The sequence below is a fragment of the Nomascus leucogenys genome, unplaced genomic scaffold, assembly GCF_006542625.1.
Source record: "Nomascus leucogenys isolate Asia unplaced genomic scaffold, Asia_NLE_v1 Super-Scaffold_3019, whole genome shotgun sequence".
Taxonomy (NCBI): Eukaryota; Metazoa; Chordata; class Mammalia; order Primates; family Hylobatidae; genus Nomascus; species Nomascus leucogenys.
Window position 1 is genome coordinate 1,297,137 of NW_022095789.1, and position 15,368 is coordinate 1,312,504.

At 49.5% G+C, this 15,368-nt stretch overlaps 1 protein-coding gene across 1 annotated transcript; it reads right to left on the reverse strand.

Annotated features, from left to right (window-relative positions):
* Positions 1 to 4,342: 4,342 nt before the first annotated feature.
* Positions 4,343 to 14,890, reverse strand: ARL10 (ADP ribosylation factor like GTPase 10). Its single transcript, XM_030808464.1, has 4 exons — positions 14,649 to 14,890; positions 13,817 to 14,018; positions 11,498 to 11,673; positions 4,343 to 8,579 (listed from the first exon to the last, which is right to left on the reverse strand). The coding sequence occupies exons 1-4, from the start codon at positions 14,829 to 14,831 to the stop codon at positions 8,406 to 8,408; spliced, it is 735 nt and encodes a 244-aa protein (XP_030664324.1). The 5' UTR covers positions 14,832 to 14,890; the 3' UTR covers positions 4,343 to 8,405.
* Between the last annotated feature and the right edge of the window lie 478 nt (positions 14,891 to 15,368).

The window sequence follows — 15,368 nt, forward strand, 5'->3', positions numbered from 1 at the left end:
CCTTTGTTCACGTTTATCTGCTGACCTTCTCTCCACTATTATCCTATGACCCTGACACATCCCCCTCTCTGAGAAACACCCAAGAATGATCAATAAATACTAAAGGGAACTCAGAGGCCGGCGGGATCCTCCATATGCTGAATGCTGGTCCCCTGGACCCCCTTATTTCTTTCTCTATACGTTGTGCCTTTTCCTTTTCCAAGTCTCGTTCCACCTAACGAGAAACACCCACAGGTGTGGAGGGGAACCCGCCCCTTCACAGAGGCATCTAAAAGATTCCACAAATCTAAAATTGCCTAAAAGATTCTTTACAAAACGCAAATGAAAGGCTCATGCAGCACATGAACCCCGACTGCTCCTTCTCTTTTTCTTCTTTGCTTCGATGCTCTGAGTATAGTAACCCTTTTGCTCAGTTACCTTTTCTCCTTGAGGCTAATGAAAAAGGGGAAGTTGGATAAATGCCTTACAAAGTGAAACTCTCTAGTCAACCAGCCTGCCTGCTGTAACCACTTTTACTCCATGGTCTAAAGCTGAGCTTAGATCCATCATAAAGACTTAACTAACCCAAGAGAAAATACTCAAAAATGTACTGGAAAATTGAGAATCCTCATAGGAGCTTATGATCCAGGACTCTCTAATCTTTACCAATTTATTCACACGATACTGGTGAAGCTTGAAAACTGACAGCAGGAGCAGAATGGAAACAGCCTGAGGATATTAAAGACCACTCCAAAACCCCAAGAGGAGGGGGCCAAAAGGAACTAGAAGAATTGCCACAAATCTTTTAAATTCAATCCCTAAGGCTTTTCCACAAAAAATTGATTGGTCAATCACATAATCTTGTGGGCAAAAGATGAACCAGTTTCAGATTATAGAGCTCATTTAGAAACACTACTTGTGAAACCTGCAGAGACAGAAATGGCATTAACTGCTCTATTTAAAAAAGACTTCATTCAGAACTTCGCAGTCTAATTAAGAAATATAAACCAGGATGGAAAGTAACAGATATGGTTGCTCTAGGATTTCCAAATTATACTGAACCCTTCACCTTGTTTGTTCATAAACATAACAATCAGGCATTAGGAGGTCTTACCCGAGAACATAGTTGACCCAGCACTTTGGGAGGCCGAGGCGGGTGGATCACCTGAGGTCAGGAGTTCGAGACCAGCCTGACGAACACGGTGAAACCCCATCTCTACTAAATAAAAAAAATAAGCTGGGCGTGGTGGCGGGCACCTGTAATCCCAGCTAGTCAGGAGGCTTATGCAGGAGAATGACTTGAACCTGGGAAGTGGAGATTGCAGCGAGCTGAGATTGCACCACTGCACTCCAGCTTGGGCAAGAAGAGCAAAACTCCATCTCAAAAAAACAAATACATAAATACATACATACATAAAAAAGAACATAGTTGGGAAAGCACAGGCCCATCACATATCATGGCCTGGAATTAGACCCCATAGCTAAGGCATATCCTAATTGTTTAAAGGCAGTGGCAGCAACCACCAGATTGGTAAAGGGTTCATCTGACCTGGTTTTAGGGAATGAACTTTTTTTTTTGCAAATTCCACGTGCTGTGGAAAGTCTATTGAATTCCAGTCAAATCCAGCATTTTTCAGCAAGTAGACCAACATCATTTGAATTTTTTTTTTTTTTTTTGAGACGGAGTCTTGCTCTGTTGCCCAGGCTGGAGTGCAATGCAGTGGTGCGATCTCGGTTCACTGCAAGCTCTGCCTCCCGGGTTCACGCCATTTTCCTGCCTCAGCCTCCCGAGTAGCTGGGACTACAGGTGCCCACCACCATGCCCGGCATGAGCCACAGCGCCTGGCCCCCATTTGAAATTATTCTTTGGCAAAATATGTCATTAAAACCCAAAATGAGTTAATAAAAAGCAGACTCTTCCCAATTTCAGTCAGCTCAAACTGCAGAGCTTTTGCTCTCACTTGAGCTTGTCACATAGCTAAAGGGAAATCAGAAAATGCTATATACATAGCAGACATGCCTTTGTAGTCCACAATTTTGGCATGTTATGGAAACAAAGAGGGTTTCTCACTTCTAGTGGAGCCCCCATTAAAAACAGACTCAAGTGGATGAACTTGCTACTATCCTGTTGCCATCACAAATTGCTATAAGTTCCAAGCTATCTTGAGTAAAGGTGAAAAATAAATAACACATTCTTATAAGATTGAAGCCCATACATGGAAAGCTGAACCTGAATATTAAGGGACTGCCCTGGCAGATTTTCATGCTAAATCAGATAGTGCTGAAACAGTTAGGATGTGCAGTTGGAATGAATGCCACTAGATTGATGACCTTTATGATGACCCATCTAATAGTGCAATGCACCTGATGTGGAAAACCAAAATTGTTATCTGACAGACGTAAACATAATGTTAAGCGTGAACTCATGGAGAGCCTAGATGGCCCCCTGGTCGTTCCTGAGCCCTTGAAACTTCCCTTGTTAAAAGCTTTGCACTCGGTCAGGCATGGTGGCTCATCCCTATAACCCCAGCACTTTGGGAAGCTGAGCTGGACAGATGGCTTGAGCCCAGGAGTTCAAGACCAGCCTGGACAAGAGGGTAAAACCCTCTCTATAAAAATTACAAAAATTAGCTGGGGATGGTGGCGCACACCGGTAGTCCCAGCTACTCAGGAGACTGAGGTGGGAGGACTGCTTGATCCCTGGAGGTGGAGGTGGTAGTGCGCCATGATTGCACCACTGCATTCCAGCCTGGGTGACAGAGTGAGATCCTGCCTCAAAACAAAACAAACAAAAACAATCTCTGCACCTCACAATTCCTCATGAAATGAGCAAAATGATCCAAATTATAAAAAATATTGATAGTGTGACTACTCTAAAATGCTAAAATGGGTTATAACCAATATTTGGTTTGTCAAACCCATAATCCGGGGAAGATAATAAAAACTCCAAGTGGCGTATTTCCACCAACACCTGATGGACCATTTGAACACTTACAGATGGACTTCATTCAACTGCCACCCTCAATTAAGTATCAGTACGTTCTTGTAATAGGTGGCATGTTTTCTGGTTGGATAGAAGCTTTCCTGTGTAGGAGAGCTGATGCTATGACAGTAGCTAAGGAGTTATAAGAACATGTGTTTCCTTTATGGGGCATCTCTGGAAAAATCTCCAGTGACAGAGGAACTCATTTTATTGGACAAACTCTGAAGCAGCTAAATAAAGTGTTAGAAACACAGTGGCACTACGATTGTCCCTTTCACCCTCAGTCTTCTGGAAAGGTCAAAAGGACAAATTATATTTTAAAACTAAAACTGGCAAAATTAACTGAGTTGATTGGATTATCTTGGCCAAAGGTACTACCATTGGCTTTGAATTTCATTTTTTTCTGATCTCTGAAGAAGAAAGTCAACCATTGCCTTTGGTCAGCAGATCGGATCCATTCCTACGACAGACACAGATTGACCCCTATGAAATAGTTACTAGAAAGCCTGTGCTCCTAACAGAACTTCATGTAGTTCCTACTCTCCTAAATGCTGATACCACTAAATACTACAAAGCTCTAATGCATTATGTCACACTGTATTTTGACAAAATAAAATAAACTTTCTGGGACCCACAGAGGACCATCAAAGCCTTCACAATCTGTAATGTGAGACTAGGTCTTTTGGAGATGGTATCAGAGAAAAAGTGCCCTTAAACCTCATAGAGACGATACCAAGTTCTTCTCTTACCCACACTGTGCTAAAACTTCAGGGCTTCGAACCTTGGGTCCACATCTCACCACTCAAAAGGACCTCTCCAGACTCCCGGAACTACACACCTGTTGGAGACTTTGAGGTAAAGCTAACCAGGGAAGCTTTTCCCCAGAAGCAGATCACATCCTAGACATGAACAGCTTTCCCTAGATGTGGATGAAGACTTCACTGCAATCACAAAAATCTCACCTTTCTGCCTCTCTTTCCTATTTTCTGCCCGCAAATCCTTTCCCTTTCTTTATGGGAAAATCCATGGGACCATAATCTGGGGCTGGCTTTAGCAAAGGCTAATGCTCTAGCAAGAAACTGGAGTCACTGTTGGGTTTGTGACTTAATGCTCAAATCAGGAAACGATTCCATTAATGCCAGTATCTCTCCATTTTCCCAATGAGTCACCCTGAAACCCCAAAGGAAGAGTGGAATGCTAACCGTTTCTTTTTGTTTGTTTTTGTTTTTGTTTTCTGAGACGGAGTCTCGCTCTGTCTCCCAGGCTGGAGTGCAGTGACGTGATCTCAGCTCACTGCAACCTGCGCCTCCCAGGTTTAAGTGATTCTCATGCCTCAGCCTCCCTAATAGCTGGGACTACAGGCTATTAGTGCGTGCCACCACACGCAGCTAATTTTTTGTATTTTATAGTAGAGACGGGGTTTCACCGTGTTAGCCAGGATGGTCTCGATCTCCTGACCTCGTGATCCGCCCGCCTCGGCCTCCCAAAGTGCTGGGATTACAGGCGTGAGCCACCGCATCCGGCAGCTAACCTTGATATTCTAAACACCACTACTGCTTGCTTCCCTACACTCGCTGGAAGTGGTACCCTGACCTTTTCAATTAATAACTAATAAGTGCCAATATGGAAAACCTGTCCGGGTAATGCCTACACGAGGAATACTGCCTGCACCTATGCTTTCAGGAGCCACATATTCAGGACCTGGGGACTACCTATGTGGCTCCAAGCGATTGCTTATATAATGTCACTGGGTTAAATCCAGTAGGGTGCCTTCTCACTGGCTGTGGTTATGCACCCTTACAGCATGCTATAAAGGGACCACATAAAAACAAGTTCCCCACTGGACCTTGTTTAGGAGCTGTGCAGACTTATGGGGGAACATAAGTGACCCCTGCTCAAATGCTACCAGTTGGCCCCCACTTTCCAGTTTCAGAGGGCACATATTAGGTCTGTGGATAATGTGCTTACTCTGTCCTGACTTCAGATCTTGCTGTTTCACCTGATTCACGCTCGCCTTGCGAACAGCTTTCCCTGAAAGTCCCCATAATCAGAGGTCAAAGACTAAAATGAACACCAACCTTGAAACAGATGATTAGTTACTTTCCACTGAGCAAATGTTCCAGTGGGGTTCCTGCGGACTCACTTTTGGCGGCAGTGGGGTGCCAGCTATATGAAAATTAAAGTTAATGCTAAATTGAAAAAAATTTTGTAGCACAGAGATTCGCACGGGTAGAAGCCACAGATGGACGGATGGATGAGGCCATCTGTGTTCAACAAAAACACGTAATCGAACTTCATGCAGCTTTAGATTTCCTTTGCCCAGCTAGGAGCTTGTGTATGGTGCTGAACAAAACTGAACGCTGTGCTTATCTTTCCCGATTCTACTACTATGGAGAGCTTAAAAAGGTGGTGGTGGCTGCCGCTTCTGTAGATACTGCCACCAAACACATCAAGGGTATTTCTCAGGGAAAAGGAACACATAATGTGTTTGCAGGAGCAGCTAGTGGTTGGTTTGCGGGCATCCTGAATAGTAGGCAGCAAGCTTAGCTGTTCAAGGTTTTCTAATCTTCATGTTTCTTTTAGTGGGTATCCCAATCACTATGACTTGTGTTACCAAAAGCTAACTAAAAAATCAAACACTTTACAATTCAGGTACTTCAGAGTGAACTATGTCCTTAATTGCCATTATACCCTGAACAGGCTGTGAGCAACAGAGCTTGCATGCTGTTGAACTGTTTTTATCGTCTGAACTTGAGTTGTTTGATTCCGATCGGTTTGGTTTGTGGAGACTCATATTAAGGAATGCATTCCAGTTCCTTGGTATTACACTCCTGATAGCCATCCTAAGGTCCCCCCTGATGTGTTGTAGTCTTAAATACACCGATGCAGTCATCCTTTGTACCTCAAATGGTCTCATTACGGTTAGAGTAACAAACCAGAAGACATAAAGCATCCTCTAACTGATTTGACATCGTAAACTGTGAGTTCCATAATGAGGTCAAATAGTGACAGAAGGTAGTGTCAGTGCCTGGGATTTTGGTCAATCTCTCAAAACTAAGGGGCTGAGCAAAATGGAGGACACTGTGAAGCTGAATTAAGTCTGGCCTAAAGCTGCCTCTGTACACAGTGAATTGTAACTTAAAGTGTAAACAACTCGTAACCTAACCTAAAAGTATGTTCTTCTAACAAGTAGCCGAATTTTAGCCAATCACAGTAGCCAAACCTTCAGTCAATCATCGGCTGAAGGCTGCTAAAACATGTTCAGGTAAGGCAAATGCCAGACTGCAGCCAATCCGGCAATCTAAGTTATTTTCGTTTCTCTGGCTATAAATGTAGCCTACACACATTGTGGGGCTGAGCATTCTGAACTGCTTTTGGTGCTAAGTACCACCCAGTTCATGAATCTTTTTTCTGCTCAAAACAGAACATACTTTTTAAACTTCGTTAAAGTTGTCTAAGGTTTTTTTTGTTAACACCTTCAAGCACTGAAGAACAAGGAGTTCATAGAACAAAGGAGAAAAGTCTCTTACCCTTCCAATGACAAAATGAAAAGCTGCCAGCAAAGTTTCAAACCCTATTCTAAAACCCAAGTCATTCCTTAAAATTTTACATAAGAGCACATAAATCACTTCTTACTGCAGAAAGTGAACCAGCACTTTAAAGGACAGTGATTCTTTAAATGGCGCCCAAGGGCACAGCAGCCACTATTCCAAAGATCACACTCGCTTCTGGACTTCAGAATTTCCCACCCTCCTTGCGGCCTGTTGAACTGTTTTTATCATAGTCCCTCTTCTTACACTGGTCACGGTGTGGAACTGAGGCATGCTGGGTAAACGTCAAATGAAATGAAGGCACACAATCTCTATTCTCAACTAGACAGCAAATTGAGGTGCACAGCTCCTCTTAAAAAAAAAATCCATTTGTGGTTGTTGATGTAGTGGTCCCTAACAGACAACAGGCTCCTCTTTGCCTGCACCAATAATAAATGTCAGTACAGAGCCAGTCCTTAAATTGGGCTGATCGCCAAGCACTGGAGAACTATGGAATGTGCACTGACGAGAACTCCAGAAATTCAGTCCAACTTGGCTTTCACTGGGAAAAAACTGGGCCTGGAAAGGCTGAGTGATGTACCCAAGGCCGCCCCGTTGGCTGGTCTGCTATCCCTGTCCTTAGGATCACATAATACAATTTTTTTCCATCTTTTTACCTAGATTCACATAAGGGAAATCCTCTCCCACAGTCATTTCTTATCTGCCCAGGAGGAACTTGCACTCTTTCAACATTCTGGGCCAAGTGGTGAGTTTCAGTTCATGTGCATCCATGTAAAGTACTAGGATATCGACGACAGCCTCAAAGCCAGGTGGGAGGAGGAACCTACAACTTTGTCTCCATGGACATCTGTGCGTTATCTCATTGTCATTCACGATTCCAGCTATTTTCCTAAGTTCCAAATTTTCTATCACTATCATCTGGGGTTTTGATAACAGCACCTAGAAACAGAGCCTAGAACTCTGGCCTGTTCCGCTCATAAATTAATAAATAAAATGCAGTTCTGAGGTCAACACCTAGCTCCAGTTGACTGTCGTCCCAGGGACACAGGCTCCTTCCTTCCCCTGACTTATGTAAACATGGGCACTGGCAGTTAGTACAAGAGCAGCAGCTTGTCTCCAGATTAGAGGGGAAAAACCCAGCCTTCACTTTTTCTGTTTGGTGGGTGAATATCAGTTATTCTGTAGTCAAGAGAGGCTGGCAGGCCAGGCCTGGGCTCAGGGAAAAGCAGGGAGGTCTTCAGAAAGCTCCTTGCTAGGGTGGCCCCGTTCATCCTAGCACTTCATACTCCCATGGCTGGGAAAGGCATCTCCGAATTAGGAAACCACCTCCCTTTAAAAATAATGGTCCTGGGGTCAGAGAGGCAGAGATTGCACAAGGCCACAAGTCACTTAGGTGGAGCTGGGGCTAGACAATGCAGGACGGGAACAAAGGCTGCTGTGTCACCACTCAGAAGCTGCCCACATGAGAAAGGCATGACGTCACCAGGAGGGAACAGTCTAGACTGGGAGACCTTGAGGCTCTAGGAATATTTCTGACACCTACACTGGTTCCTCAGGCACCGGGACCTGTAGTGGAGGATTGAGCCCATTGAGCATCTCACTGTACAGGTAAGAGAAGGGAAAGCTGGATCCACATTCCAGCCTGGAATGAGCCAGACACTATCCTCCCCACCCTCTGTCTCACCCGCCTCCCTGCTTCGGCTTCACGGCCACCTCACCAGGAAGGCTTCTGCATGGTTCTTGGCCTTGCCCAGGTCCTGCTCTTGAGAGGCAAAGGAGGGGAAAAGGGAAATGCTGCCATGTGGCTCTTGCCCCAGGCCCGGTCTGGCAATGAAGCAGCTGCAGTACAACTGTGGTCTTGACAGGCAGGTGGCGAGCAGGAGAGCTCCAGCCTAGGAGAGAAGCTCCAAGAGCAGTTTCCAGATGTGCACGGTGCCAGGCTCTTCAAAACTGGGTCCTGCAGGGGCAATGCTGGCTGCCAATAGGAAAACCTCCCGCTGGTTATCGATAGCCTGTAGGCCCAGCTCCCGCTGCAGCTCCACCATACTCATGGCCTCGCTCAGGTCCTGGGTGAGACAGAGAAGTCAGAACACAGCTGGCAGCATTTCCTAACACACTCACACCCTTGTCATTCATGAAATACACTGTTCTTAGGCTATCCGCGGGAATATCAGGCCCCAAGTTCCCAGAAGTAGCCTCTGGACCCCTTGGCCTAAACTCAATGCTCTCTCCCTCACCCTGGGCTCTCCTTTGTACCAACCTCTTTTCATGGCATCATTAGCCGCTGTTTTGAGACGGAGTTTTGCTCTGTCACCCAAGCTGGAGTGCAGTGGCATGATCTTGGCTCACTGCAACCTCCACCTCCTGTGGTGGAATCCTGAAGCGATTCTCCTGCTTCAGCCTCCCTAGTAGCTGGGATTACAGGTGTGAGCCATCATGCCTAATTTTTGTATTTTAAGTAGAGACAGGGTTTCGCCATGCTGGCCAGGCTGGTCTCGAACTCCTGACCTCAGGTGATCCACCTGCCTCAGCCTCCCAAAGTGCTGGGATTACAGGCATGAGCCACCACGCCCGGCCAGAAATAGAGCACTTTCTATGTGTCAAGCATTGTAGATAGGCCCTTATATACTTAGCTTATTTCATTTTCACAGTCCACACTTAATTGATGAGAAAATGAGCTCGGGGAGGTGAAGTCATTGAGCTAAGGTAACAGTGATGAGTGGTAGAGCCAGGTTCCAACTCAGGTTGGTGTGATAACCAAGTTTTCTAAACTCAGTCATGGAGAGACGATACAGTAGGATCACTTCCAGACAAGACCTCTAGAAACTAGCTGGAGGAAAGCAAGGGACCACTACACAGCATGACTGGTGATGCTGCATTATAATTTCAACCCTGGCCCAAGATTTAAATGATTCTTCCTGGAGCAATTCAGAGACTGCTGGGACCTTTGATGTTGTCTCCTACAGGTTCAAAACTGCTATAAATTAGTTTATAAATAGGATATGATGTGATTCCTGGTCCAAACTGGGGTAGTCTGAGGCTCAGAGCGGGCACTATTAATAGTGCCAGAACAAGAGTTGTAAATGGGGACTGTCTTGGACAGAAAAGGACATACAGTCACCCTATTTATAAATAATTGTCAATGTTTCCTAATAGGTTGGGGATTCTGAGGTCGAAGACATACAGCCGCTCTCCATGTCAGCTTGGAAACAGGTCCCACAGCTCTCAGACGCACCTGAGTTTAGGCCACAGGAAATATGATCAGACTCTGTACTCTGGCAGTTTCACCTGATATTGAGAATGGGACCCAAGGTCTGTGATACTGAGGGTTCCTGGGCCCAAGGCGACTCTCTGGCACCCAAGAGAGGTACAGCACACTGGTTACGAGGAGGAACTTAGGCCGGGCGCGGTGGCTCACGCTTGTAATCCCAGCACTTTGGGAGGCCGAGGCGGGCGGATCACGAGGTCAGGAGATCGAGACCACGGTGAAACCCCGTCTCTACTAAAAAAAAAAAATACAAAAAATTAGCCGGGCGTGGTGGCGGGTGCCTGTAGTCCCAGTTACTCGGAGAGGCTGAGGCAGGAGAATGGCGTGAACCCGGGAGGCGGAGCTTGCAGTGAGCGAGATTGCGCCACTGCACTCCAGCCTGGGCGACAGAGCGAGACTCCGTCTCAAAAAAAAAAAAAAAAAAAAGAGGAACTTTGAAGAATATCTGAGTTCAAGTTTGGGCTTTGCCACATGCCAGCTGCAACTCCAGGTATTGAGTGTAACAGCAGGGCCTATCACGGGGTGTTTGGAGGGCAGAAGTGAGGTCATGATTGTCAGGTGCTCACCACATGTATGGCACACTGTAAGCACACAATAAATGTTAGCTGTTATTTAACCTGTTCTACCTTTCATTAGTTACCAGCTTCAGCTCTCTGATCCAGAGCCAGAATTTGCAAGGGCATAGCATAGCAGAGTGGAAAAGGTACAGCTTTAGCATTAGACGTCCCAATTCCACTTTTTTTTTTTTGAGATAGGGTCTCGCTGTGTCACCCAGGCTGGAGTGCAGTGGTGTGATCACAGCTCACTGCAGCCTCAACCTCTCAGGTTCAAGTGATCTTTCTGCCTCAGCCTCCAAAGTAGCTGGCACTATAGGCAGGCACCACCACACCCAGTTAATTTTTTGCATCTTTTTTGTAGAGACAGAGTTTCGCCATGTTGCCCAGGCTGGTCTTGAACTCCTGGAATCAAATGATCCACCTTCCTCGGCCTCTCAAAGTGTTGGGGGTAGAGGTTTGAGCTACCACGCCTGGACCAATTCTATTACTCTCAAGATGTACAACCTTGGAAAGATTACAAAACTTCTCTCATCGATAAAACGGGAATAGCATCCCATACTTTATAGGATCAACATAAGAAGAAATGTTATTCAAAACCACACCTGGGGGCCAGACATAGTGACTCATGCCTATAATTCCAGCACTTTGGGAAGCTGAGGCGGGCGGATCACTTGAGGTCAGGAGTTCAAGACCAGCCTGGCCAACATGGCAAAACTCCACCTCTACTAAAAATACAAAAATTGGCTAGGTGTGGTGGCACATACCTGTAATCCCAGCTACTCAGAAGGCTGAGGCACAGGAATTGCTTGAACCCGGGAGGTGGAGGTTGCAGTGAGCCGAGATCACACCACTCATTGCACTCCAGCGTGGGCAACAGAACAAGACTGTCTCAAAACAAAAACAAAAACAAAACACCATGCCTGGCATATACGAGGCACTTAATAATTATTTTTCTCATCTCTCCGGGGTGTGAGATGATAGGCAGGCAAAGAGGAAGGAAGACAGAGGCAGGGATCAGGACAGGGCATAGGTAGAAGAAGTGGGGGCGGCATCTCAGCCACCCTCTCTAGGCCATGGGCCCAGGCAGTGCTCCGTGCCCCTGCCCAAGCATCTCTAAGTGGACATCCCCTGGACTGAGCTGCCCTCCCACAGCCCTCACCTGCTTGTTGGCCACCACAACGACAGGCAGGTCAGGGTCCTTGTCCAGCAGCTTGTGCAGCTCCTGTCGGGCCCAGGGCAGCCGCAGTCGGTCAGCCGAGTCCACCACAAACACCAGCACATCCACCTCGTTCACAAACTCCTTCCAGTAGAAGCGCAGGTTCTGGCTGCCACCAACTGAGGAGAGGCCAGGGGCCAGCTCAGAGCCTCCTGGGCCCTAGCTCACTGCCCACAGCCCCCACCCCACCCTACTTCTAGCTTGGTGAGCTTCCACCAGCCAGGGGCAAGGAAAAGACTGCAGTTTCTGCAGCTACTCAGACTGGATTTAGCTCTAGCTCTGATAGGTGGGTCTCTTGGGGCAAGTCCCTAGCTTTAAGCACCAGTCTCCTCACTGAACTTTCCTAACAGGTTGCAGTAAAACCCACAGGTACCATGTGCAATGTACCTTTCACAGGACTGACACATAGGTGCTCAGTAAATGGGAGTCTTCAGTTCTCTCCCCTGGGTTGTCTTGCTTTGCCTCTTGCTAATTCCTAGCTTTCTCCTACAGGTTCAAAACTGTCAGTGATGGCTGTGATAGGAGCCAGGAGTCCTATTGTCTAGAAAACTCAGGACCCCCTGCCCTGCCTATACACAGCCATTCTCTATTCAGTTTCCCCCATCTCCTTCTTTTCCCTTGGAAATGTCATACTTCATCCTACCAACACATGGGTGCCAACACAGTCCCCCGGCCTGGGTCACCTTTCTGTTCCTCTCTGCTCCTCTGCACAGTCCCATTGGTCACCCCGCACCCTAGTGTTTCTGGCTATGTTTCTGACACTTGAGGATTCTAAGCTGTGAGAGTCAGAGGCACTTACCTCTGGATCCCCACAAAGCCCTCAGCACAGTGCCTGGCACATAGCAGGCACTCAGCAAGTATTTCCTGAGTGCTTTCTAGGTGCCAAGCACTGATGTGGGTGCTGCGGACACAGAGGTGAGCAAGGCAAGCAGGGGCCCTGCACCAAGGAGCTCCCTCCCTAACTGGGAAGGACATGGCAATGACATCAACGCATTTCAAAAAGGAAAGAAAGAAAACAGAAAAAAGGGAAAGTGGCTGAGGTGGAACAGGGGTTGGCCCTGGACTGGGTGGTCTGGGTAGGTCTCATCAAGGAAGTGGCATGTGAGCTGAGTGGGATGATGAGAAGGTGCCAGCCACGGGAAGAGGCAGAGGAGAGCATTCCAGACAGAGGGGAGAGCATGCTGGAAGTGTGTGGGAAACAGAAAGAAGGCTGGGGTGCTGAGGCACGGCAAGAAGGAGAAAGAGATGGCTGTGAGGCTGGCTGGGGCGGGCCACACAGGGCCCAAGACCATAGTGATGGGGTAGGGAGCCCCCCAAGGGCTTTAAGCAAGAGTGACATTACCTGATACGGGTTTTCTCTAGCTGACACTAGGGACAGAAGGGGAAGGAGGAAGACCAAAGAGGAGGCTGTGGTGCTGAGAGGAAAGATGACACCAGTTTGGGCCAGACAGGCAATAGTGGAGGAGGGTGTGCCACTGCCCACTGCACTCCAGCCTGGGCAACAGAGACCCTGTCTCCAAAAAAAAAAATAGACTAGAAAGGTGCGGTGCGATGGCTTACGCCTGTAATCCCAGCACTTTGGGAGGTCGAAGCTGGCAGATCACTTGAGGTCAGGAGTTCAAGACTAGCCTGACCAATATGGTGAAACCCCCGTCTCTACTAAAAATACAAAAATTAGTCGGTCGTGGTGGCGGGCACCTGTAATCCCAGCTGCTCGGGAGGCTGAGGCTGGAGAATCACTTGAACCCGGGAGGAAGAGGTTGCAGTGAGCCGAGACAGCGCCATTGCACTCCAGCCTGGGTGTCGCAGTGAGACTCCATCTCAAAAACAAACAAACAAAAGACTAGAAAGGTAGGTGACCTTGGATTCATGATACTACTGCTGGAACTCATTTTCCTCTGGAGATAATGAGGGTAGGGACCGATTCTAGTTTTATGTAATTGTTTAGGGGAGTTTTCTTAAGCAATGCCTGTCAAGTGCTTGGCATATGAACCCTTAGCTGTTAGTATCTCTGTGTTAGGCCTATCGACTTTGGTAAGGGTGATGGGGCAGGCGGTGCAACTGGAGAGGCCCGATCACGAAGGGCCCTAAATGTCAGAGCACAGAGCGTGGACTGAATCCTGTGCCCCAGAGAGCGGTGGGAAGGATTCGTAGAGGGGAATGTGCTGCTCAGACATGCATTTTGGAAGCCCCCTTCCCTGCAGAGAATCCAGGACTGGTCCAGTAGAGGAGATGGGGAGATGGGGTAGGGTGTCCGCTCACTTTCTAGCAGGTCCACCTCAAAGTCCTTGGTGGGCAGACGCACGGAGTTGAAGCCCCAGGTGGGGATGTGGCCTTCCAGCGGTGGCTTCCCCGACAGCACGCGCAGGAACGTGCTCTTGCCTGCGCCATCCAGCCCCAGCACCAGCACCTCGCGCTGTTCCAGCTCCTCCAGCGCCGGCTCCTCGTCCTCCTCGTCCTCGGGCTGCGGGGAAGCGGAGGTAAGGCTGCGGCTGGCGGCCTCCCGGCTGACCTTTCCCGAGGGAAGACCGAAGGCATCAGAGGGCCCAGGCTCGCCTTCCACCCGTCCTGGGACAGGCAGGCATGGTCTGGATGAGTGGGACGAACGCTGCCTTTGGAGTCCTGAATTCCAAACCCTTGGCGAATTCCTTACGCTCGCGCGCGCCCAGCTTTCTCCACCGGTCTCGGAGTCCCGACCGCAGGCGGGAGGGGACGGGGTTTCTCCCGACATCCCCCGGGACGCGGCGCACTGCGCAGGCGCCGGAGGGGCGCGAACCGACCCGGCTGGGCCCCGGGAGGCTCCGGAGCCGCGCCCTCCAAACTCTGGCCCCCGCTGGAATGCCCGAGACCCACGGCGTGGAGTGACGGCGCGGTGCTACGGCGCCGCACACACCCAAGCACGCCCACCCGTTCCTCGGTTCCCGGGCTCTGACCGCCCACCCGCGCGGGGCCTCTGCGCTGCGACTGCCAAACCCTCGACCCCCCAAGCTCCCGGCACTAGCAGGGCCGTTCCGTGGTCACACCCCTTGGCCACATGCGCGGAGTTGCAGCCCCAGCCTGCCCGCCCTTCCGCGGGCCTCGGCCCGGCACTCACGTCCCACTCGTCCCACTCGGGGAGGCGAGCAGCCTCCGCGCCCCACCAGGCCTCTCCCCGTTCCCAGCGCCGCTCTCGGCCGCGGCCGAAGTAGGTCTTCCAGAGGATGAAGAGCACCGAGCCCAGCACCGCCGCGGCGCCGCCCAGCGCCAGCACCAAGGGGCCCAGCGGCCGCGGCGCCATCGGGCCGGGCGAGGGACGCAGGTGCGGGCTGCACAGGCCGAGCCCACTCGCCCGCCGAAGATGGCCCCGCTGCGACTGCTGCGGCCGCGCCCACCCACCCAGCCCCAGTCCCGCACTACAAGCCCCACAATGCACCGCCGCTGTCACGGCAGGCCGACCAGGACCCGGCGGCGTGGGTGGGGGGCGCTGGCCGGCGCGCGGGGACCTCCGCTCCCCCTGCCAGGTGCGGGGAGGAGAGGGAGTGCCTGGGGAGGACGGGAGACGGCGATGCTTGCTAGCATCCGCCAGGGGTTAGCTCACGGCTTTTCTCGGTTACTATCCCTTACGATGATACCACGCAGAAGGGAAAACCGAGGCCCAGGAGTTAAGTAACCCGCCCAACGCCGCATCCTAGTGCTTTGGTGTAGCCTGCTTTCAAACCCAAGCGATCTGTCTCCCGGTCATCCCTCAAGACCTCGGGGAGGAAATTGAAGCAAGACGCCCGAGATCACACGGCAATGGGGTGGCAGAGGCAGGAATAGAACCCAGGTCCGTGGC